Raw genomic sequence first — 26,927 nt, 5'->3', positions numbered from 1 at the left:
GTGTACCAAGTTTGATTGATATTGCCCCAGTATTTCTGGAGAAGAAGATGAAAATGTGAAAAGTTTACAGGCAGACGGACAACGTGTGATCAGAATAACTCACTTGAGCTTTCAGCTCAGGTGAACTAAAATCGTTTATAAAAGTTGTTTTATTTTCGGGGCCATGACTATGTTTATGCCAAAAATAAATGGGATTTTATTTTGAATAATTATGATTATAGTGCTCTATTTCAGTCGTACGAACAAGTGATATTCCAGCAAGAAAGGGTAAGTATGTACTTTATATACTAGTATGCACGTAAACGTATGTACAATACGAATGGTTGAAGGAATGAATTTAAGCCTGTTCAAAGTATGAGTGGGGAAAAATCTAGTTACATGTTTTCTTTTGTTTTGAAATTTAGTCACAGAAACAGACAGATTCCTGGAACCAGAAAACGACAGTAAGTGAATTTTGCGGAAGGCTTGTATCATCTGGGAATCGCAGTAAATGATTTTTTAAAAAATACAGTAATAGGCAAGTCATGTTTGTGAACATTTATGCCCCGAGTATAGCCATTTTCAAAATGTGTCAAATTTAACCTGCCCTTGTTAAGTACCCATGATCTTTATCATGCATATGTGACCTTTTTTTCTTAAAAGTCATGACCAAGGTTATAGGGATGGACTGACACAAATCAAACTAAGGGTCTTATATACAACGTCATCTTCGCAAGCCAAGCGTCCGATTTGCGGACTCTATTCTCATAGATGATAGTACCCGAATCATATTCTTAGCAGGCGAAGATGATAGAAGTACACACAATTGTAACCTTAAGCTCTAGTATATCGGTTCGTCTTTGCCTGTATTGGTAACGATGATTTCTCGTTTCAGTGACGTTAAATCTGAGGTTTTACTCAGACTGGAAGGAATGGAGTTCCTGTTCCGTATGTGGTAAACCCGGAGAAAGACGGAGACGTGGTACGAAAAAGCATTAACTATCAAGATTGTATCTTAGTGTTTAAAGGGTGTCATTAACAGATAATAATGGATACGACGCTGAAATGTTGTGTAAATACAATAATGATGATTAAATTACCTGGTCAATTAAAAGAGGGTATTGCACGAGAAAATGATATTTTTCCAATTCACTGTATTCCCTGCTGAGTGGCAGTCTTTTTATGTACAAACTTCAACTCCGTTATTTTTAATAATTGTACATGTACGTAGCGTCACTAAATTTTCAGCATCGATCGAACCCTTGTTATTCTTCTAATACAACTTTACATATTGCTCGTAGACAACATTGTTCATGAATCTCGTTATCATTCAAGTAAACGTTATATTCAACTTTGGGGAAAAGAATAACATGAAGGTGCCGCACCTTTTATAAAATGGTAAAGCTTATGTAACAATGATAATCATGCAGAATTCATAACAACTCGGTTACGAACTATTGAGGGAGATGAAGAACAAGTAAGGTAAAATTGGGTTTTCAGTACTATATGCTCAAAGTATTTTACCAATATTATTAAGCATCAAGGGACTGCTGTGTCTCAATCTTATGCGCTGTCCCACTTTTACCAATATCAACCCATTTGGATCTCTTTAATTGCACTACTAACATTAATTTCCAATCGTACCAATATGTCATAATTTTTTTTGTACAAGGTGTATGTACGGTTCAACTGATAAATAATGAACAATACACGGAGCCGGCGTATGTATACTATGCTCTGGGAACCTTTAAGAGGGGCGTTCCATGTCGATCTACCATGTTTGACGTGTATGGGGACCAGTTCACAAAGAGACCAGATGAAATTGCAATAGAAGAATGTCACATGAAATGCGGAAGTAAAAGTACGTTCACAACAGTCATAACGGCATCTAAAGATCTTTGACTTAGGCCAAAAAAATATAATAAATAGTTTCTCAGGCCAAAAATTTCAAATTTTGATGAGACAGCAGTTATTACTTTTTTTATATACTTGGCTGTAGCATGAGTTATCCTTCCTATTTATGTTGACTGTAGAATGTGTTACTTTCTCTTTCTTGTATAGACTGTACATGTTTATATAGATTAAGCAATGGGGTTTTTATTTTCATAAAAAATAGTTTCACATTACTTTACTATTAAATGTATACTATCATTCTTAAACATTTGCACATAAATGAGTATGCATTCAATAATCATTTGATCAAAAAGATACATGTACTTACAATTTTATTAAAATCATCTGTAAGTTTTACATAAATATTTATAACACAAGAGTGACTTCATTTACATAAATAAATCGATATAAATTGGAGAGAAAAAATCCATGCGATACCTTTTCAACGGATACGGCAGGGCCAGAGAAACTATTGATTTTTTGATTTTTTTTTTGGCCTAAAACATCATAAAATAATCATCGATTTTCCAAAAATTCAGTCACCCAAGAAACTTAGTCACCTGTTGCCAGTCATTAGTTCTAACTTCTGTAAACTCTTTTGTGATATAGCACACATGTAATCGACCATCTCCAATATAGATATGACATGAAAGACATAAATTATACAAAATACAGTGCTTAGGTTATAGCTGGGTTGTGTGTAGATTTGTATGATACAAAGGTCAATGCTCGGGAGAGCCACTGAAGTAAACTAAATATTTCTGTAATGTACAATCTAATTAAAATTAGATGTTAGATCCGCTCGCGTACTCGCATACATAAATGCGAGTACGCGAGCGGATCTAACATCTAATTTTAATTAGATTGTGCAATGTATATACACAATTTTCAAGTTGTGAAACACTAATTGAAATATATTCAATACCGGTCGCGGTAGGCTAAAGTTTAGGACCGGTGCTTCGCAACCGTCAGGTCAATTCTAGATCCAGGCGCCGGACCAAACATAAGACATTTAACAGGAACATAAATAGTTACTGCTTCTTCTCCAGGAGCCTGGCATTAGAAGTGAAAGTCATCCGTCTTTCGGATATGAGCTTAAATGCGGATGACCTTTGGCATTAGTACGATAAAGACCCCCCCCCCCCCCCCCAAGACACCCCCCCCCCCCCCCCCGGTACGGCATACTGAGCACCATTCACAGGTCGGAATTTGGGGCACATTTTTATTCACAGCTGATGACGTCTCTATTTGATTGAAAAATTCTTCAATGGGACGCAAAACAGCATGCAAATATTTAAGCCGAAAGACGATGATTTTTCATTATCAATTTCACAAGCGTATATGTATGTTTCCCGCCCCAAGATTAAATTAGCGTCACACTGCATACCAAATAAAATGCAAAAACTTCTCAGTAGAGATAACCAATCTTTTATAATATATTTTGGAATAGGTTTTGAAGATGAATCGCAAATTCCGGAAGTTGGCATTAGCCTTAACATTTCTATTAATACCCAATTTTTCATGATCATATTACTTTCGGTTCTCGTATTTTGCAGTTGGCTCAGTAAAATTCTCAAGACTTAACTCCGCTGATATTCACTTCCATGGAGTTGACAAGGGAGGTAAGTCAATCAAAGAACAGGTCTTTATCGCTAATTATGCGATGGTTAGGTCTTTATATCCAAAGTGTAAACATTTTTAAGCTCTTTAATCTGAACGGGGCCACGAGAAGTGTTTTAAGGAGGTACTCTACATCGTCATAATGGCTGACTTCCTTTTAAAAAATGGATAAAAGCAATATTTGTCTATTTATTTAAAAAAAAGTATCGCCTTGCTGAGTAGGTTAGCACGTCGATTGCTGAAATGAAGATTGCGTGTTCGGGTCCAGCAAGGGTTTTAAATTTTTCTCAGATTGCTTTCAACTAAAACTGTATTTTTTTGACTAAATAAAGTAAATTTGAAAGTTTTAAAATTTCAAAGTATTGTACATATTCTCCACTTTTCATCCATATCAAATTTCTCTAGTGTAGCATACCTCCTTAAGTCTTTCATTGACATTTTTTGGTATCTTAGCTGCTTCTCAATATGTACAATGTCTTGAGTTGATATGCAATGGTTCTCGTATAGATTGAAGTTTGACCGCACATGACCCATAGGATCATTATTAGGGCGGGACCACAATAGAGAATTAAAGTTTTTGATATGTATTCTTTGAAAAATATTCATCATGGGAACCACAAGGGTACAAATCCGACTAAATGGGGACGGTCCTTCGGATGATATCGCAGAAACCGAGGACCCGTGTCACACCAGGTGTGGCTCGATAAAGATCCCTCCCTGCTCAAAGGCCATAAGAGCTGAGCATCTAGGCCCAAGTACTGCAGCCCTTCACCGGCAATAGTGACATCTCCATATCAGTGAAAGATTCTCGAGAGCGATGTTAAACAAAATATGATCAATCAATCGAGGGTTACATTTGTAAAATTGACCGTAAAACATCCTCATGTAATATAAAGTAGATTACAGTTTGCTTACATCATAAATCTCTAGGCTCTGGCTGGGGTTCCAGAAGGGTTTTACAATATTGCTTGAAATTTTTCATAAAGCATTCGTGGAGGGCATGGTAGACGTGCATTAATTTAATTTTTGTTTTTTGTTGGTTTTTTTTTGGGTTGTTTTTTGGGGGTTTTTTTATAGTTATTTTAATGAAGTAAAAATGTTATTTTAATGTTGCTATTTTCTATCTTATCAGACTTTTGCTGTTTGATAGACCTTTCTATTAGATGACTGAATAATAATTTAGAGCTTTCTGATTGACTGAGATGCAACAAACTAGAATAAAATAGATTGTTATATTCACCTATAAGTAATAGTACCTTCGAGGTTAATCTAACATTTGATTTTTCAACATCGAACCAAAAATGAATTGATATTCCCAAATGGATATGATTGGTTATTATGTTTTGGTTGTCCAATGAAAATTCACGTCTCTATTCACTTTTGACTAGGTCTTGCAGTCAAGTTGTAAACAAAGATGGCCGACCAGATATCATTTTGTAAGCTCTAGTTGCCGGTTTCCATGGTTCAAATTATATTATAATACGACAAAACAAGCAATGACATTACTGAAGGTCAACACAATGTTTCAGTAACTTCGAAGTACGATATTCACATCTTCCGGACCCGGGGAATAGTGTACAACATTAACCACATCTTCCGGTATGTGGGGAATATTGTAAATATTCACCACATCTTCCGCATGCAGGGAATATTGTCAATATTCACCACATCTTCCGGGCCCGGGGAATATTGTAAAATATTCAGCACATCTCCCGGACCCGGGGAATATTGTACAATATTCAGGACATCTTCCGGACCCGGGGAAAATTGTAAATATTCACCACATCTTCCGGGCCCGGGGAATATTGTCAATATTCATCACATCTTCTGGACCCGGGGAATATTGTCAATATTCACGACATCTTCCGGACCCGGAGAATATTGTCAATATTCACCACATCTTCCGGACCCGGGGAATATTGTCAATATTCACTACATCTTCCGGACCCGGGGAATATTGTCAATACTCACCACATCTTCCGGACCCGGGGAATATTGTCAATATTCACAACAACTTATAGACCCGGGGAATATTGTACTAGTACCTCGAGGGCAGCTAAATCATCGTAATGACTTTATAAAGGTCAATAATTGTATGTCCCTTCATGTGGACAACAATCCTGATATTCCCTCCATTGATCATGATGTTTAAGCAAAATATTTCATTACGTTTTAGAGCATCTAGAAAAATCGTTCAACTTCCTAATAATTTTAGCTTGTTATAATATGATATTTACTTATTAGAAGACGCAGCTTGACAGATATTTTTTCTGGTCACAAAAAGAAGACAAACGTTTTCCCGTATAACACGAAACATTGACATGTTTTAGAGGACTGGAACATGTAGCAGAAATTAATACAGTTGTCTGCCGCCGAATATTGATAAACTCTCCTCGGGGCGATAAATCACGGCTTATACTTAACTTAATTGAAATCCACAATATACTATGACAACGTTTACTCTAGGGTGTGTGTGGTGGGTTTTTTATTTATTAAATTTTTTTTGTTAGTTTTTTTTATTATTATTATTAATTATAAAGAATGCAGTGATTTATCGTTAGCAACTTTAATGGACAATCATAATCATAACAAATTACATAAAGCATAAATTATGTCTCGAAGGGAAAATCTTCATGTTGTTGAATATTATATTTAAAAGAGTTCGACGCTTTCTCTTTCTTTCTTTTTTCTACGTGAATAAAGGACATATGTGTGAATAAGGACAGAAATGAAAATAAGGTTAAGATAGAGACACATGGCGAGAGAACTATGCTTTGTCTTCTGTTTAATCCTAGGCAATTCAATATGTATATTCATGTGTTGAACAAAACATTTTAAGAAAAGAGAGAGACCTCGTAGTAAACTGGGATCAAATAGCTGACACTCCCCCCGAGACAAAATCGAGTTTCTATACAGATTGAAATATATACATTTACATGCAAAGAAATCAATGAGACAAAAGACTGCACATTGATTTTTCATCCAGTGCAATCCCCCAAAATTACCAGTGTTGTCTAATTTAAAAAGATGTCGCGTTGCAGTCAGTTGTGCGTATCTCCTGGGAAGTGGTAATCGATATCAAAAAGAACCCAATGTCCTCGGTGGACCCCATGCACACATGACATTGAAGACATCTACAGACAGTGCGAGAAATGCATATTGGATGTTCTTTTAACGATTCATTGCATTTGTTTATCATTTACAGGAGTGTGTGAGTTGTTTTAGTTAAGCAATCCTCTGCGTGATCGTATAATATAGTTACCTGCTTCGAAACTGACAAAATTTGAGGAATCATTAAGTTTTTTAAGCTAAAACAATTCAGAATGTACATAAAATAATTGAAATGAATCATATACATTTAAAACAGCTGAGCAGCATGATAGAAAAATGTTTTGTTTGATGTTTAAGACTTGGCATTCTTCCTTCACAGTAAGAGGGATGTGCTGGTCATTGGAACATTGTCTGAAGTTGATATGTACATACATGCATGATCTACATTGCTTTGTAAAACCTGCTCTCTTTCTTGGAATAAAGCTACTCTTCGTATTTCTATATTTGACAGTAATGCTGTAATGATTGCGATTTCACATTTCAGTTCCTGTTGAGAATATGAATGTAATGGAAGGAGGCTCAAAAATCATTAAATGCAAAGGGCAAGTACAATTTCATGCCTATTGTTGGACAACCTCAAATTTAGAAATGCAATCAAGGTTGATATTTTACAATTTTAAAAATAAACCAGAAAACCTGAGATTGTATATCCATTGTTTACTAAATGTTAAATATATTGTCAACAAAAAAAAAAAAAAATCCCCAGATTTGGAAATACTGAAGATTTACTACCAGTCGCGTTGGCTCAGTGGTTGTTCGCTGTGACGGGGGATCGTGGTTTCAAGTTTACTTCGTACCTTGGCCGTTTCAAACCTAAGATGTAAATATAGGAAGAGACTGTTCCGTCGACCAACGCTCAGCAATTAAGAAAATAAGAATCGTTTCCAGATGAGACCTTAAATATCAAAGTCCAATGTTACAGCAAGCTTTGGCCTGATAAAGAATTCTGAGTCATATGTCTAAATTTGTTGCACAACTAGTGACATCTTGAGTGGGGAACATAAAGCAAACAAAGTAAATAATAACAAGCACACGAATAATCGGAGAACCCCATATTTGAAAACGCTATCAAAAATTGTTATTTACAAAAAAAACACACGAAAAACAAACGCAACCTTGGATTCGGAAACACTATGAATTTTATCATTACATGTTGATTTTTTTTTTTTTTTTACATGTTAAATCAATTTAAAATGACACAAATACAGGTGATCTCTGATTATTGTATCGAAAATGTTTCCTACCTACACCCAGTTATAGTTCAAGACAATAAACATGTATTTGATAGATTTGTATTGTCTGAGAAAGTTCAGGACAATAAACATGTATTTGATAGATTTGTATTGTCTGAGAAAGTTCAGGACAATAAACATGTATTTGATAGATTTGTACTGTCTGATAAAGTTTTGGTCGTCAGTATATTGTTAAAATGTTGTTTTTAAATCTCATTCGAATTTGCTTCTTCGTGACGATATCCTATGTATCAACAAATACTGTATATATGGGGAAGAGTAGGAAACAACCTGAGGTGGGGGAGGGAGCATCGAAACCACACGTTGAATGTTTGGTAAAGAAATTGTTAATAAGCAAAATGTGTTGTACTTATATTCATTGAAGGACTTAGACTTAGATCTTAATTCGACATCTGTCTGTACTTGTAAACGGTTCACACTCGAGATATCGAATTCTTCTATGCCACTGGATTGTTTTGTTTTTCTCGAACTTGGAACAAACACTAAAGTACATCTGTTTCACGTGTATTAATGAGGAAAATCTTACGAAAAATCTGGACGGAATAATGACGAGTAAAATAACTTAGAGTACTTGATAAATTCTATTTAAACTATTTTAAGAACAACCAAACTATAATGTCAAATTAAAGTGCTATCAGCTTTATATGTATATTCAAATTTGCTCAAATCGAGACCGCCGGGTTGATAGGATCACAACAGAATCTCATGGACCTCTGAGGGACTTGTTCTCATTGCAGGGCGACTCTCGACGATATCGTATACTGGTTGAACAATTCAAATTACATGATGTCCTTTTCTGTGGCCAAGAACACATCTGGTAGAGTGACTATTGATGTCTATGGCAACCTGATGATAACAAACGCTCAGATGACTGATTCCGGGCTTTTTGAGTGCTGGATTAGAATGAAGAAGATTAGGGTTGTACAGTTTACAGGTATTTATTCTACATTTCACCGTTCGCTATACCTAATCAGTTTAAACTAGAGAACATGTTCAGTTTTGAGTATGAATTCCATGTGCTAACGAATTACATTGGAGATGCAGTTTCATAGAATTCGAAGATGCTGTTATCAAATTATCTAAAAGACAATTGGAGAACGAAAAACAGGCCTAAAAACCCACAAACGTAATTCGAAACATGTAGGCAATTACCAGGGTTTTCTTCCATTTGTTTTGAGCACAGAAATGTAATGCTTTAAAATTACTTTGTCTTCACGACATGCCAAACGGGATTCAATTTAGGGTTCTAAGTAATCGTCTCATTAAAAGCATCAGGCGTTCTGTACACTAAAGGATATCCACAGAGAAGAAATCAAACACGAATATCTACGAAAATAATTTACTAAATGCACCTTGCAATAAAGCAACCAGCATGGATGGTTAATCTTCAATATACGATATCAAAATAAGAGTAACGAGAACTATTACATTAGAACAGCATGACAAAGTAAACAAGTCATAACAAATAAACTGCAATGAATTATACTTATCAAGAGAAATTGCACCTAATTTGAGTACAAATTATCACGAACAAGCCCATTTCTTTAGTTTTGCCGGAGAATAACAAAGTACATGTAGTTACATAAATTAATTGATATGTCACGTTAAAAAGAAAGTGAAGATTGTGATCAGAATGATAACAAAGATGGCTAAAAACGAGGCCGCACAAAATGAACCGGTGTTACAATTGGCGCATGCGCCCTCTGCCTCTTCTTCGTCTTCCTCAGTTCCTGTCACCCTCTGTAAGAAATGAAAAACAATATTCAGTTGTGAAAGACAATCAGCTCAGTTTCCGTTATACCTAGCAACAAATTGTTAAATAATGTAGTCTTTTATTCGTGCCCTCATGTGTTCGTTGGTTCAGCCTAATGTACAAGTTAACCCATATTTCGTATCTGATTTTACCACATTTCCAAAAATGCCACCTAAAGATAATAGGTTCCTCAACGAGAGGTCAAGGTCACTGGAGAGAATTTTGATTTACCTACATTGTAAAGTGTACCCCGCTTCAAGGAGCTATATGGTTTTCTTTGAGTTATTTAAATAAATATGACCTTTAAGGACTGTGTATACACTAACGAGATAAATTCTGGACATCCAAAATGGTAAATGTATATATAGGTTATTCATTGTATTGTATTCCCCTGTGACTAAAATGGAGGGCGTGTTGCTTTACCCCAGTCTATCCGTACCACAGGCAATTGCATCGCTTGGGGTCGAATTTACTATATAAAGAGTAAAGGTATGGAACTCTATATAGGGTACCCAAGTTAGCCGATGTAAAAACAATAAACCAATTGATATAAAATTCTACTTTGTATTCTAATATATTCATACATAATCAATCTACATTACTACCAAAGTTCATCCCGAAATTCTGTACATTTCCCAAGATATACAAAAATGAATTCGGAAAAATGCCTATTATTTTTTGGTCGACTTTTAGCTGGGCCCTGGCACTATACGACTAAACAGAATGTTTGAGCATTGCAACAAGCTATTACATTGAATGTGCAGCATAAGATATCATTTCTAAAATGAATTTCTTACCCCAATTCATAAAATGAAGTCCGTAATAGCTCTAAGTGACTGAAGTATACGGAATTTCGGGATGAACTTTGGTAGTAATGTAGATTGATTATGTATGAATATATTAGAATACAAAGTAGAATTTTATTTCAATTGGTTTATTGTTTTTACATCGGCTAACTTGGGTACCCTATATATCGAGTTCTATACCTTTACTCTTTAATAGTAAATTCGACCCCAAGCGATGCAATTGCCTGTGATCCGTAACACAGATTGCGTGGTTTGTACGACTCGTCACACAGTTTTCAATTTAGTTCAGATCCTTTGTCTTCCCCAACGGCTTCGTTAAAATATTACAATTATATACAATTTGTATGAAAATATACCTGATATACTAATTATACATAAACAACAAATTACAAAAGCGTATATCATGTTATGGTCAGCTTGAGCTATAATAACAGACTAGGAATAGCCATATTAACAATTTCTTCGGTTTACAATGCCACGATTCCGCGGGAATCCGGAGTTAGAATAGGTCCTCAGTACCCCTTGCTTGTCGTAAGAGGCGATTAAATGGGGCGGTCCTTCGGAGGTGACCGCAAAAACCGAGGCCCCGTGTCACAGCAGGTGTGGCACGATAAAGATCCCTCCCTGCTCAAAGGTCGTAAGCGCCAAGTATACATGTATAGTGTTGACCTAAATTTTGCAGCCCTTCACAGTGGTGACGTCTCCATATGAGTGAAAGATTCTCGAGCGGGACGTTAAAATGATAAACATGTACTACTACTACTACTCTATACTACGTTTAAGGACAGTTAAATTAAGAAGTTGATATTTTAATATGTAAATGTTAAACATGTAGAGTACACTGCACATAGCTTGTCTGATTAACTAAATTAAACTAATATGATTTTTAAGATACCTTCTTTATAGCATGCAGGGTGTTACTGTTACATGTGTAGTACATGTACATGAAGGTTGTGTACTTTGCCCATCTTCGCTAGCCAAGGGTTTTCCCATGCAGAGTGGACCGAAAAACCCTGGCTAGCTATGTACTTTGTCAGGATTTTGCTAATTCTCACAATCTTTCTTGATTGATAGGAGGTTAAACTTTATAATTTTTGGTGGACTTATGCATCCAGAATACTAGTTCATGGTAGTTCGACCAACTCTTTATAGATCGTCAGGCTAGAACTTTTACATGTATATTATACAGAATGTTAGTACATGTATATATACTAGGGTAATTCATATGGCGATAGGTTTGATATTCTTGAAATCTTTTTTACCATTGACAGGATGTTAAACTTTGTCATTGTATTGTATATTTAACATTCACTTAAAAAAAGTTAACTCCTCTTAACTTTGAATAAAAGATCAGTTTTGAAAACGGTAAAACAAATTATTTTACGAGTACAAGTATGGAATTAGGGGATTAATTTTTTTCCCGGATACAGCCACATTTTAAGCAGTACTTCAAACTCAGTTTATTATATATCTATGAATAAAATGTTTTTTACAAGTCATTCAAGCATACCAAGAGAGAAATCGTTATCTAGTTAACCTGGCCCCGTGGGGATCTGGGTTAGAATAGGTCCTTAATACCCCTTGCTTGTCGTAAGAGGCGACTAAATAGGGCGGTCCTTCGGATGAGACCGCAAACACCGAGGTCCCGTGTCACAGCAGATGTGGCACGATAAAGATTCCCCCCCCCCCCGCTCAAGGGCCGTAAGCGCCGAGCATAAGCCTAAATTTTGCAGCCCTTCGCCGTTTTATTTGATTAAATGCTATAAAATAATCATTAGAACATCTATAGCATACAAGTTGATATATAGTAATTTTTATAGATTATTTTATAGCATTTAATTATCTAAGGTCAGATCACGTTTGAGTACAAGGAATTACAAGAAACAAATGTAAAAATCTCACTATCCCCTCTATTTTTCATTTGACTAGAAAAACCCGCTTTAACAATTGCAGTATATCTTTCACTGAATCTTGCAATAAAGTTCAAATATCTCTGAATTAGCTTACAAGGGAAAATATACACATTGGAACTCTTCAATGTGCACCGTGTAAAGGTTATTTAACTCAAAACAAAAAAGTCGACTAATCTGGACATTTAAGTTTCCCTTGTTGCAAGGATATTTATTGCTAACTAAAAAGCGGAAATCAATATTTCACAGAGTCGGTCCTTTCATGCATACATGTACATAATATGATAGTCATGAAAAATATTGCGGTTTATATTTAACATTGTATCCGATGGCATCATATTAATGTCCTATAGCAGTATTACGAATGCTTTTGTATGTAATTCTACAAAAGGGAGGCTGATGAGAGATATCTAATATCCCTTTTATCTAAAGTTTGTTTGGAGAACAATCATTTCATGAAGAAAAAAATTCTAGATGATGGTAATGTATGGTTGGACGTAAAATCGAGTGATATCGCCATCTTGTTTTCTATATTCTATCGTACACCAATCGTTATTGAAATATAAGCCTAGAGTTCTTTACGAGGCTTTGCTGTACTAAAGAATACTTTTGATAGATTGTTATACCATTAAATCTCAAGACTGCAGCTGACACAAACTGGTCCAAAAGATTAATCAGAGACGGAGAGAAAAAATCCAAAGTACTCCATTAGTTTCTGTAGAATTTACAAGCTTGTAACTTTAAAGACTGACAGAGTTCTTAAAGATTCATAGGATGTAACAAATTAGCTATACCAACGGGGATAAGGTGTATGTTAAAAGAAATCTGCGCCTCTTCACGATATCCATTTGCAACGAATTATTGGTAAAACTGTCTGCGCTTTTCTCCGAGTTGTCCATTCGTAACAAATAAATTACAATAGAGAAGAGGTTGCGTAATATTGATAATAGAGGACGCAGACATTATGGCAGTTAAGTTGTAACTAAGGTGGTATGAATAGTAAGAAGACGCATCTGCAATCACTAATGAAATAACACGTGCAACAATCTACCATATTTTCCATTGAAATTTTATCGGCTCGATGTCTCAAGAATTTGACGTGGAGAGGCACCAAACCCGCAAATGTACATTTATAAATGTTTGACTTTACATTTGCATCCGAGTGAGATGATCGGTTCATACATGTTCTACTACAGTTACAAACTTACATCGGATATCATCGGTTCATGCTCTGCTATATCTACATACTTACATTTGCATCGGATATCATCGGTTCATGCTCTGCTACATCTACATCGGCTGACACAAGGGAACTCACTATTCCTTTTGCAGAATCAAAATGTACAGTCATGTCATTTGACATGGGTTGTTCACACTGTCCTTCACTAATTGCGTCATTTCTTTGGGTTTGTGAATGAATATTTGCGTCACTAACTGGAGCATGAGTGTTTAAGAAATGACGTTGAACAATGACGTAGTTGCTGCAGTGTTGGCATGACGTTGTTTGTATTGCACCTCCCTGTAGGGTGTCTCTTCCACATATACACATATTCAGACGAGGCACAATACCGTGCTGTGGACAGACACACAGTTCAGAAACGCGTCCACCTGTCGCATTTGATTCAGGTGGACATGGGGACGGAAAAGTTGTGAATGACGACGAGGCTGAAGGTTCAGAATTCACTGCTTCGTGGTAAGAAGGGGGTGGAGCTTCCATTTCCTGTAACGATCATTATTCTTTGTTTTATTTCAAAACCGTTTGTTTTAATCTTTCAGATATGTCCATTAAAATTTTTGCCACACGTCAACATTACATTCATTCACCAGTGCCACTAGCAAATTTCCAACATTGATTATACTCATGGAGTCAGACATGCGATATTCTTGCTGTTTGTTTACTTCGAAAATGTGGCTGGAACATTCTTTAATTTACCGATTTGATGTGAAGCACTTCTATATGCACCACTCGCAAGGCTATAATGATTGTTCAGAAGGACAGCCTTCTCACTTTTACTGGCTCATTGTTGGTGTAATTGGTAATAGCATTTCATCAAACGTGGAGAACAAATTCAATTTTATTCACCGGATGTGTTGGAAATTGAGAAATCGATGCCTCGAGTACCAGAAAATACGATCTTATGTAGTCATAGAAACCAATTAAGAGAATCATTAAAACGTAAGAAAGTTCTTTGTTTCACTTTATTTACCAATTGTTTTTTAAATAGCCATTTACATTTTCAAGAATTCATCAAATTATATAACAGTCACACTTTCCGGCGAGATTTTTAAATCGTACAAATAGTTCTTCACACAAAATTTCCCTTACCTGCTCTTCCGGTACGACATTTATTCAATAAACAATATGTCGTCTGCATGCCGTGACTAACCAGCACACTTTACCATATTGTCGGCTGCTGCTACTACTGCCTCTGTGAAAATGTACACATTATGATAACTATCTTCAAGAACGATAATCATCGAGACCGCACAGAGAAGGGATCGATCACACACAGTCGGTGAACCCAATCATACGCATGCACATGTCAGCTGTCGATACCGCGGCGAAGATTCTGAATTGATTACACTGGGATAAATATTGTATCATTCCGCAAGATTTATTTTGAAGTCCTTTCGCTTTAGTTGCTGAAAGAAAACATTACGCGTTATATATGTCAGTTCATTAACTGAGATCGCTTTTAATGATTTACTGTTTACTTCAATGTATTCGTAGCATCATGCCATGCAGCGGACGAGTACAATATCGCAGTTCATTGAAAATTTTAAGTTTTAAGAAACTATTAATGATACATATGTATGCCAATTAAGTTTCATTTAAAGAATGTTTATTTCGTGTAAACAATATACATAAACGGTTTGGGCAAAAGGCAACCATGCATGTACTAATTTTATTAGATGAGGTTGGTGTTTTGTTTATTTATTTATTTTGACGATCTTTTTGCTTTTTATAAAAATGGATGGGTTTTTTTTTTATTTCAGTCACAACAAGCGATCCTGGTAAGTTATATGTATTTATGCTTTATTTTGTAAATATAGAGATATCTGTATGGATCAAAAGCGTATCAGTGACCGGTGTCAAAATGAATAGCTTGTTGAAATTACATGTGATGTGGATCATTTCTAGTATACCGGTCCCCGTGAATATGGTACCAACATATATTTCGCCTAACCTTATAGCCGTAATCCTAACTCTTTGCATGCGAAGTAGGGACCACTATACTAGAAACTATCAATTTAATGTATTTGAGGCAACTTCATAATGATATTCTTATTTTGAAATTTCGAACTTTTCTAAACAACAAGAGTCCCATGGACCTTAACAGTCACTGGAGTATCACCACACAGCAATTAGAATTATTGCTTGTTGCTAGTGCAACAGGTAGAATTGAATTTCTTGTGAACTGTTCAAAGACCTTGTTTATTGTCATCATACAGAATTGATTATCATTGTTACAAATCCTCAAAATTCCACTCATGATTCAAATTTTGGACCTGTACTCTGTAGCACACAAACTGGGAGCATACTAGTAGATTAAATTTGTGTAATGGGTTTTACAAAATTTTAAAATGCATAGCCCCCAAATCAGGCACGGGACGAGGCTACGGAAATTAATTGAACATACACTGACATTCTTTTATCCTGATCATCTAGGCATAATAGGTGTCTGATGAAATAATTATCAAAGACCATGGGTGCCTTTACCCTTACTGAAAATGGACATGGGTCGGAAGTATCTAGAATTTAGTTTGATATTCGGGAGGTAGTGGTAAACGTATGTGTAGGAAGGATGCGCTCGGAGGTGGTGGTAAATGTATGTGTAGGAAGGATGAGGTCATTAGGGACAAATAAATTCAAATTTTTGTTAAAGGTCCTTCAAAGAAAAGTTTTAAAATGTTTATATTAGTTGGAATTGTTGGGCGGAATGACCGTATGCAATGTTTGAATTATCAATAGAAATAATTAACCTATATTTCGACCTTGAGATCAGACAAACAGTAACTAAGTCACACAATACATCTAACCACGAGAAGTCGAAGTGAGAAAACTTCAACAGAAAACATTTAACGGCCGTAATGAGAGAGATTCCCTGATGATCACCCCCCACCTCCTCCGTGTCAGCGGTGCATGTATAATACATGTATGTTTGATAATTTCATTAACATCACATCTGATCACAAAAAAGATTATTACACACATATATGTTTGGACCAGTCTAACCCAAGTCCTGGAGCCGTTGTCGTAGCAAGTCGATTTATGTCTGTAAAACCTATACGACCCAACCTTACAGAAAACCATCAATGGATACCCACGACTGATCTCGTCTTCTACTCATCACGATGATTTACTCATGATGTGGGTATTCAACGATGACGGAAGCAAACTCTGTGTCCACATACACGTTCTTGATCTAGTATCTATGTATTCATAATTGGTTGCACAGTGACATTAGAACTACTAGTAAAAATGTTGCTAATGAAAATTCATACTTCACGTACCAGATAAATGACAGAATTCATACGCTTAGCACTATTTTATACTTTTGATTATTTTTAAGTCTGGTACTCCATTGATTCTTTAGTCTGTTGGTAAAGAAGGTAGTGATGCATATATATAGTCTCTGAGATGATGTTTAGCTTGTACAAAACGTAAGTCTGTCATTCTGGATTTCTTTAGTGAAATGGGGACATGCAGTTTCCAATTGTTCTATGTAGGAGGGCGAGTCAATAAGTAACCAGCATATCCCATTACCGATTGACCGAGACGGTCACGATTTTCATGCCTTGTTTCAATACATGTTTTATACCTGGGTCCAAAATGCACGCGTATCGAGTCAATATTTAATAAGATATTGAATGTCAAACATGGCTAGTGATGCAAAGGCATGCTTTTCATCTAAAGTAGAGTACCGTGCTATGACTCGGTACTTGTATTTAAAAGGTAAAACAGGCAAGGAAATACACGGCGAGTTAGCCGATGTTTATGGGTCTTCTGCACCATCTTATGCTCAGGTTAAATTCTGGGTAGGGGAATTCAAACGCGGTAGAACGTCTTTAGAAGATGAAGCCAGGTCTGGATGCCCACTGGATGCCACCGACGAAGAAATGTGTAAGAAATTTCGGGATCTGGTACACTCTGATAGGCGAATTCAGGTGGAAGAAATAGCGCAGGCATTAGGCATTTCACATGGTAGCGTTTCAACAATCTTGCATGATCGTTTAGGTATGTGCAAGCTAACAGCCCGTTGGGTCCCCAAATCCCTTAGCAATGAGCAAATGGCAACCAGAACATTAGTATGCAGCGCCTTGTTGAAGCGTTTTAGGTCAAAAGATGATTTTCTTTTGCATCTGGTGACTGTAGATGAGACTTGGGTTATGAGCCAGAGAATAAAGCTCAGAGTCGTCAGTGGGTAGGGCCTGGGTCCCCGAGATCAAATAGGTTCAAGACGCAACCATCTGCTGGCAAGGTGATGGCCACAGTATTTTGAGACGCAAAAGGCATTATTATGTTGGACTTTTTACCCAAGAGAAGTACAATAACTAGAGTGTAATATGCAAATGCAAACTTGTTAGGTCAGCCGAGAACCGCCATCCATGAAAAACGCCGAGGTAAACTCTCTAAAGGTGTTTTGCTGCAGCAGGACAACGCGAGAGTCCACACTTGCAAAGTTGCAACAGATGCTGTAGGGCGAAACGGGTATGAATTATTACCACATCCTGCCTATTCCTAGCGACTTCTTCCTATTCCCAAACTTGAAAAAGGATATCCGTGGACGTCATTTCCGGTCTGAAGTGGCAATTGAGGAGTAGGTCAATGGAAATGACCCTGACTTTTTCAGTTCTGGGCTGATGGTACTTGAACACGTTGGTCTAAGTGCATCACGCTAGAGGGCAATTACATCGAAAAAGAAGAGGTGGATCTCAACCGGAAATAAGTTAGGCTGGTTACTTACTGACTCGCCCTCGTATAATTATGTGTATATATATATATATATATATATATATATATATATATATATTCACGCCTTTATGACGTCAGACCATTTCAAAACTATTTTAAAATGTAACGCCTGAGGATTATAAAATGAAAGCGCTTGCGTTAAATTTTTAACTTTGTGTACTGTTTATTCTATTTCTTTTAATATATATATATATATATATATATATATATATATATATATATATATCGTTATAACAAGCTGTTATTTTTCTTCCTTGTAGATGCTTGGAAGCGACACCTGAAGTATGTGCTCTTTAGTTACTTTATAAATTTCTGTGTGTTCCTGGCTCTGATACTGGTTAAACACTGGCACAGACAGGTCCAGTCGTCGCCTGTATATAACAACCACATACATATGGAAGATGAGGGAGAAACTGACAACTACTATGTAGAAGAAAAGGAACAGAATTCGAATCTTAACGCGTTTCATCGATGCGAGAGCCATGCAGGTTTCGATGAAACAGTTGTATTAGATGACCTCTATGTAGTAAGAAATGGACATAGCTCAAACGTTAATGTATATTACCAGAATGAGGATTCAAATGGAGTAGGTGAATTACCAACACCAGGTGGCGATGGCAATACATTCCTCCCAAGACGCAGATAAACTAAATTTGAATTGAAAATTTCCAGCAAAACTTCTCAATTTCAACACATACAGAGAATGCTTACCGATACAGCAACATATCCTGTAAATTGAGTCCTAACAGATTAGAAGAAAAAAAACCGGTTTTAATTTGTATCGACCAATCGAAATTCTCATCTCAAAAACAATGTATTTGGCAGTAAGTGAACAATCACCACTTTTAAAGATAAAGAAAAACAATTTTACATATAGTATTCATAGTGTTCTATCATTTTCTTTATTCAAAATGACAGCAAGGAAGATTTGATGCATCATACAAATCTCGGCTTTTAAATTTGCGAAGGATGGGAGTCCAGTCGGGCGGGCGGTGTCCACAATTAGCTTATCCGGTCTCTAACTTTCATACTTTTTGGTGCATCTTTGTGAGACTTACATAACATGATCACATCCAAAAGAGGAAGGTTCCTATTTATTTTGAGGTGAAAAGGTCAAGGCCACATTGTCACTAAATGCCATAGATTTGAGCTTGTCCGGTCTCTAACTTTTCATACTACTAGGGGCATCTTCGTGAAACTTGCATAACATGATCACATCCAAACGAGGAAGGTTTCTATTTATTTTGAGGTCAAAAGGTCAAGGTCACTTTGTCACTAAATGGCATAGATTTTGAGCTTGTCCGATCTCTAACTTTCATACTACTTGGTGCGTCTTTGTCAGACTTCCATATTTTAATCACATCCAAAAGAGGAAGGTTCCTATTTATTTTGAGGTCAAAAGGTCAATGGTCAAGGTCTCTTTTTCACTATATACTGTAGATTTGAGCTTGCCTCTAACTTTTTTACATGTACTTGCTGGTGCATGTTTATCAGACTTCAAATCCTTATGGCATTCAAGATTCATGTTGCTTTTGTAATCCAAAGGTCAAGGTCATTATCACACTAAATACCTAATGCGGCCATTCAAGCTTCATATTTATAAACTATATTAAATACATGCATGTTTTTACTTCGTGAATGCAAGCGTGCATAATTTTCCAAACTGCAACTCGGCCATACGCATCTTTGATGCGTTTTAGCGATTTTTTTACATGCTCATTTACTACATACTGGTTTACAAGACTGTACTGGTGTAGTTTAATTTATATGCACCCTATTTCCAGAATTATCCACTATTTGACTTTCACCATTATCTGACATAACCGAAACTCTTTTATCAGTTTTTTGTGATTCTATAAATACTTCTACCCTAGACACGATCAGTGCTGGAATACCTGAGGGTTATTTGGTTTACTAGGCTGCTAATCCTCTGTTTCATGAGTTGGTCCACATTGTTTACATTTTTATTTGTTCTTTTCATTAATTGTTTAGTGAATACTCGAGTGTTTTTATTTATTATTTTTAATATTTCTTTTATTAAACATTTTGTCCATGGAATTTTCTACAGAATGCTTTATCTATTTGATTAACATGATTAGATATCTCGTCCTACCTGAGATTATTTAAGTCTTAAAATTATTGCTACTACTTCGCGCAATGTAGATCAGCCCATTGGACGAATATGACGCTCCCTAGAAAACATTGATTATCGGTAGCAAGCCAGATACAATAAACATGTAATTTGCAGTGTAAATACGTTTGTAAAAGTATAGTTTTAGTGCTCGGGCTCTTTTCTTTTTTATATTTAGCTGTCTTATGTAAACTTTTTCGTTTCTCCTGAGGACAGGTCGTGCAGCAATTCTTCGTTCATTTTAGTGCTTTTTATAGACCCGTCTATGGAATGCCGTCGTCCGTCCAGCTATCCGTAAAATGGACCGTAAACTCCAGAATCTTACAACTTGGTAGATTTGACACCATGATGATGTTTTCAGGGTCAGAGGTCAAGGTAGTAGTATCAGTTAATAGGAAAACATTGTAGGCAGAATACAGACCAAACGTTTTGGGCTAGGACCGTCAAACATGGTACACATACTCATCATGCCATGTAGAGAACGCCTTTTGTTCATCAAGGTCGTAGTATCAATAATTCAGGAACTTTTAGTCCCCGTTGGGAACCACAAGACAAACACCAGGGGAGTGTCGTTGGAGCGGTGAACACAAGCATGCGTGTGGTGTCTGGGTAACGCGGAAATCGTTCGCAGTATTGCTGACAGGTTTGGAATAAGCAAAGAAACCTAAACCATTTTATATCAAAATTTAGTTCTTAGCCCCGAAGGGAGCACGAGTATTCGTGGATTGCTGAGAAGTTTTCAAAGAGAGCTGGTTTCCCAGATGTTATTGGCGCAATAGATGGATCATACGTCCCAATCAGTGGACCCGCCAGCTACAGAGAATCCTACAGGAAGGGTTATCCTGCTATGAATCTCCAGGCTGTATGCGACACTGATTTGATTTTTTAAAAGGAATTATCTGCTTACCCTGTGTCAATATATGACTCCAGGGTATTCAGAAACAGCCCCATTTCAAAAGTTTTAGAGGAGGTGCCCACAAAAATTCATCTTCTTGGGGATTTGGCATACCCTTTACTGAATCAATTAATCACAGCATTTCGGGGTAATGGTCACCTTACCTTTGAGGAGAAAAAAAACTCAATTTTGCTCATAGTTCCACAAGGGTGGATATTGAACGAACATTTGGATTCCTCAAGATTTAAAAAAAATTTAGACATGGGGAGAAATTTCAAAAACCATTGTCGCCTGTTGTGTGTTACACAGCATTAGAGTGAAGATTGTCATCACTGAATGGATGTGTATCAACAAGGCAGGATGAGAGAGATGTTGCATGTGGTCGAGAAAAGAGAGTTGAAATAATGCTTTTACTGGCACGAAACAATCTACTGCATTTATTGATAGAGAAAACATTCTTTAGCTCACCCTACATTGATTTGAGGGGGATTGTGGGTGTGGGTATAGTAAGCATAGAGTAGTTTGTAATTTGTATTCGTCTGTTGTCGTGCATTAACAATTGAACATTTTTAACTTTGGAACAAGGGGGCTTCAATTGTAAATTTCGGGGATCTTGCAGCCCTGGAACAATAGGGGCGGGGCAAATTTGACAAATTACCAAAATATTCTCTACGCCTGCACATGTGCCTCTACCAAGATTGTAAATTTCATGATCTCCGGGTAAAGGTTCTGACTCAATAGGGCGGGGCCAAACTTGGTATATTTTGTATGAAAGGTGAAGATAACGAACAGTGGTCAATCTCACAACTCCTATATAAGCAATACAAAATAGAGAGTTGGACAAACATAGACCCCTTGATATACCAGAATGTGGAACAAGAGTACCGCAAATGGTACATAATACGCCCGTGAAAATGCTTACATAGGGTGTTTTTCTTAAGCCATAATTTATAAAACTTTGTTTCAGATAGAATCAGCCATCATCAGGCTGTTACATACTTTCTTTGCATTGTATGAATAAAGGGTCTTAGCCTAAACTGTGACAAGAGGTAGATAGACAAACCAAGAGTTTTGTGTGTAAAATATTTCCCTAAACTTTTTTTTTTTTAATTTTGCACATACCGGTACATCAGATATACATGTACATTAATATTATATCCAGAGAAAACACAAACAAAAATGAAACAAAGCATAAGCTGAAGGTATGTGGGATTTGAGAGAGGGAGGGGGGGATAAGAAAACAGAAGGTTCCATCGATTCCATTGGGCATCAAACTTTTCCTTTTTACCATTTTTATACGAAATAAATTTTTGTGTTTCATAAAAAAAATGTCATTTGTGATATTGCAGCACGCATACTCAAGGACTTCTCAGTGCATCTTGCTGTGTACACATATTATTTAAGCCATAATACAAGTGTTTTGTATCATACTATTGTTTTCAGTAAAACCAAAAGTAAAAGATATTTTTGGTAATAGGTATCTGTAAATCAGTCTTATCTTCCAGAAAATGCCCAAATTCAGCTAGGAAAAATTGTAAAAAAAAAAAAAAAAAAAAAAAAAAAAAAAAAACATTCCCACAGAGTATGTTCTATTGAAACAATTTTTTAAAGAATATAATGGCATTATTCATGCTGTTAAAGCTTGGGTGAAAAATAGAATAAGTATTGCAAAACTTCAGAATAACGATGGTTGCAGTACTTTGAATAAAAAAGAATTTGTAGCTAAGATTCGGTTTATATTTCTGTATTGAAACCATTTGATTTTGCTATCTTTTGTCACTCCGAAGGGTATTTTATGAATTATTTTCCATTGTTTAGTGTTAACTTCTAAAAGCTCACTCCATTTTGTTTTGCCTGATGTGATTGAAGTATTTTGATTTATAATTTCATAAAAAAAGCTTTGATTTGTTGCATTTCAACACTGTATATATGTTTGACATAATCAATGGATTTGTGAGCTTTTTGATGGTTTTGTCACATCCACTATTTTTCACCCAAGCTTTACAGCATGAATAATGCTATTATATTCTTTAAAAAATTAATCTTTGTATTTGAATAAGTATTGCAAAACGATTCAAAACCAAGAAATGAACCATCTTTATTGATTATATCAATAAGTTGGGTCAAATTTCCCCAGACTTGACCCAACTTCAACAACGTCTCAATATTGAAAACGTCAAAGAAAATTAAAAATGGTTGAGAATCAAAATCCTTGCGTTATGCACACCTTCAATTTATTTACAAAGACCTTAGCTTCTAAACTGGGAGAGGAGTTAAAAGGACAAAATATGGGGGGGGGGGTGGGTTGGTTTTTTTTCTTCAAAAACTAGGTTTCTTTTCATTTCATCATGATTTATGACCACATGTATGTGATGTGTCCGGCCATCAAAAAATAGTACCACGGTCATCTGACTTGGTATACGGTGGTCTTTATTATGCCCCCCACCCTTTCAAAGAAGAGGGGCATATTGGTTTGCACCTGTCGGTCGGTAGACCACATGCATGTTGTCCGCTCAATATCTTGAGAACAATTCACTTGAAGATAATGATATTTCATATGTGGGTTGGTTATGAGTAGAAGAGAACCCCCTTTTGTTTTTCAGGTCCAAAGGTCAATCTACTCTGGACATAGGAATATACTGTCCGTTCAATATCTTGAGAACCCTTTGCTTGACAGACATCCAACTTGGTACATCTTCAGGAGAACATTACCCCTATTGATTTTGAGGTCACATGACCAAAGGTCAATGGTGGAACTGGACATAGTAATATATTGTCTCCTATATTTTAAGAATTATGTGCTTGATTGACACCAAACTTGGTACACTGGTACAGCATAAGGAGTAGATGACCCCTATTGATTTTTAGGTCACATGGTCAATCCACTCTGGACATAGGAAGATATTGTCTGCTCAATATTTTGAATTGATGATACTACTATCAATTAAATGATGTGTATAACCATTTTCAATTTTGCACCATATGGGGGGTGGGGTGGGTCAAGTGATTTACAAACATCTTGTGTTTATTTTTAAAACACGGGACAACCCATATACGTCCTGTATGGATCCGAGAATAGGAATGCTACTTTGACACATCTTAATTTCACTATGTTGGTGTATTTGACAGGTGTTGAGGCTGGATTGCAATGAGATGGATAGTATTATAATTATGTCCCCTTCAAAGAGGGGCATATTGCTTTGCACCTGTCTGTCGGTAGACCACATCTTGTCCGCTTAATATCTTAAGAACCATTCACTTGATCGTAGTGATATTTCATGTGTGGGTTGGTTATGAGTAGAAGAGAACCCCCTTTTGTTTTTCAGGTCAAGGGTCAATCCACTCTAGATATGGACATAGAAAGACACTGTGCGCTCAATATCTTGAGAACCCTTTGCTTGACAGATATCGAACTTCTTACACTGATACATCCTAAGGAGTAGATGATCCCTATATTGCTTTTGAGGTAAAGGGTCAAAGTGGTCATAGGAATATACGATCCGCTCAATATCTTGAGAACCGTTTCCTGGACAGACATCAAACTTGGTACATCTTAAGGAGTAGATGACCCCTATAATCTCTCTCTCTTTCTCTCTCTCTGAAACTTGTATATTACTGAGAGGTTCCATATGGAGCATGTATACACTACCCACCATAAACAAGTATACGTTTAAGCTTTTTACACATTTGGAATGAAATATATTCAATGTAATGAAAAAGAGCTGAATTCACTGTGTATAACTTTCAATTTATCCCAGTAAATAATCATTTAAGGGTACAATTTCAATATATGTGAAACAATAATGGACATTCAATATTTTTGGCTTAGTCTGTTAAATTGTGATATTGATTTATTTAAGGTGAAAAATCAAAAGGTCTTATAAAAGTCCACATTAAATACACAATATATATTAGTTAGTTTGAAATGGTTTCAAGATAAAAGTTTGCATAATATCTCTTTTTAGAAAATTCAAAGATTCAGAAAATGAAGTATTTTCATAAAAAATAAGGATATAAAAAGTTAAAAGCCTAATGTTATCTATTCATATATATAAGAGTTATGTATTTTGCATAGAAAAATCTGTATCTATGATGTAAACCATATTTTGTATGCGCAAGTAACTTATTTTGGTAAGTATATACTTATTTATGGTGGACAGTGTATAATAGTACCCAAAAAGTACGATCAACAACAATGTTGAACACAATGAATGAAACAACATAAGAATATGGACAGTACTAACTTGATAAAGGCAAGTCCTATCATAGTGTATTTGTCTTTACAGTTCATTAATTCACTATATAGCTAACAGTATTTCGACAATCAGTTAAGCGTTTAGAATCTACACCTTTCGTGAAGAAAATAAGTACAGCTGAACAGATAATGGAATTTATCACACAACAGTACTTTTCCCAGGTTCATAACACGGGTTCAGAAAAACGATACGAACTCTTAGCACAGGTTCATAATTACGCAAATTAGGTAGGTCAATCATTCAAGTTTCTTTCAAGTAGCGACGACGTCACGATCGAATTGAAAGCAAAATTTTGTTCGACATTCGGGTTGTGAAATATACAGTAAAATAAATAAAATGAAAATATAAATGTTTATTTGGTATATACAGTATTGTACATAAATACCATGGATAACCCATGAAAGCTCGAAAGCTTATTTCCAATGGGTCCTTTGATGCACAGATGTTTGCGCTAGGTCATTTCAAATTAAAATAGTTGTGTGATAATTAGAATCTTACACTCGTGCTTATGAAATTCGTTACCGGATTTGAATAAGCACTCGTTCAAGATCCTCTGTTTATTGCCTAATTTTTGTTTGTTACAAAGAGTACATAATCGTTCAGACCTACCAATCCTTATAAACCTGCCATTTACCAAAGTTATACAATACATCTTGTGGAATCTTGGGTATAATAATAAATGATTTTCAAAACCAAAAGTTGTCTTGTACATCTTGTAATTAGAACTTTTGAATAAGTTATATATGATCTTTCCAAGTTTCAACAAGAATCATACAAAGACTTTAACCTTTTTAGATAAATGATAGACATGCTATTCGTTCCAAATCTGGATACCACCAATCCTAATTAAGAAATATTTCATACAATTTAACCATTTGGAGTGATACACTTCTCCTCTATCTAACTTGAATAATATGCGGAACAGGAGATCTTTTCATGTTTGCCATTTAAATAATGCGTTCCCAAAATGTTTGGCTTCTTGCACTAATAGGAATAAACATAGGTATTCAACCGAGTTCACCATATATCATGCATGTCAGTGAACATTCTTACAAAGTTCAATATGCAATCTTTCGATGATAATATTTTCTTCATAATCATTATCCCACACCTTTGCTCCATGCATCAAGATAGAAGCAAAGAATTGTAATAATATATCTATAGTTAAACATTATTTTCTAGCATAGAACATGGCTTTCCTTGCTTGTTGTAAAAGTCTATCTTTGTTAGATTTAAAACAATCCTTTCCAGAAACTTTTAAATTTTTCTGGGAGTTACGCCCCTTTTGAACTTAGAAGTTTGGCCCCCGTCAGTCCTGTTCTTCTCAGCGCCACTCCTATGAA

At 35.9% G+C, this 26,927-nt stretch overlaps 2 protein-coding genes and 1 long non-coding RNA gene across 3 annotated transcripts in view; 2 read left to right on the top strand and 1 right to left on the bottom strand.

Moving 5' to 3' along the window:
- LOC125647289 (uncharacterized) overlaps positions 1–19,181 on the top strand; it is a 28,756-nt gene extending 9,575 nt beyond the window's left edge. The window contains exons 7-15 of the mRNA XM_048873974.2: positions 235–267; positions 405–443; positions 875–961; positions 1,652–1,840; positions 3,429–3,494; positions 7,088–7,145; positions 8,594–8,790; positions 15,323–15,340; positions 18,563–19,181. Coding sequence (XP_048729931.2) covers positions 235–267; positions 405–443; positions 875–961; positions 1,652–1,840; positions 3,429–3,494; positions 7,088–7,145; positions 8,594–8,790; positions 15,323–15,340; positions 18,563–18,948 — 1,073 coding nt within the window. The 3' untranslated portion in view covers positions 18,949–19,181. The remainder of the gene's footprint in view (positions 1–234; positions 268–404; positions 444–874; positions 962–1,651; positions 1,841–3,428; positions 3,495–7,087; positions 7,146–8,593; positions 8,791–15,322; positions 15,341–18,562) is intronic.
- On the bottom strand, positions 9,177–14,889 carry LOC125647612 (uncharacterized). The gene is made up of 3 exons (XM_048874360.2): positions 14,652–14,889; positions 13,578–14,045; positions 9,177–9,596 (listed from the first exon to the last, which is right to left on the bottom strand). Exons 2-3 carry the CDS (start codon positions 14,040–14,042, stop codon positions 9,456–9,458), a joined length of 606 nt encoding a protein of 201 aa, XP_048730317.1. The 5' UTR covers positions 14,043–14,045; positions 14,652–14,889; the 3' UTR covers positions 9,177–9,455.
- LOC130046875 (uncharacterized) lies at positions 13,934–14,512 on the top strand. Its single transcript, XR_008795921.1, has 2 exons — positions 13,934–14,018; positions 14,102–14,512. It is a non-coding gene; the product is annotated as an uncharacterized LOC130046875 (long non-coding RNA).
- Positions 19,182–26,927: the final 7,746 nt, after the last annotated feature.

The sequence above is a fragment of the Ostrea edulis genome, chromosome 6 (genome assembly GCF_947568905.1).
Source record: "Ostrea edulis chromosome 6, xbOstEdul1.1, whole genome shotgun sequence".
In the NCBI taxonomy this organism is placed as follows: domain Eukaryota; kingdom Metazoa; phylum Mollusca; class Bivalvia; order Ostreida; family Ostreidae; genus Ostrea; species Ostrea edulis.
This window is presented reverse-complemented; position numbering and strand designations above follow the sequence as displayed.

Bases quoted from the DNA above. Each gene is read 5' to 3' on its own strand.
- LOC125647612 (XM_048874360.2), bottom strand. From the start codon at position 14,042: ATGGAAGCTCCACCCCCTTCTTACCACGAAGCAGTGAATTCTGAACCT. The intron at 9,597-13,577 runs GTAAGTATGTAG...CATTTCTTACAG, and splicing joins CGATGATATCCGATGCAAAT to AGGGTGACAGGAACTGAGGA.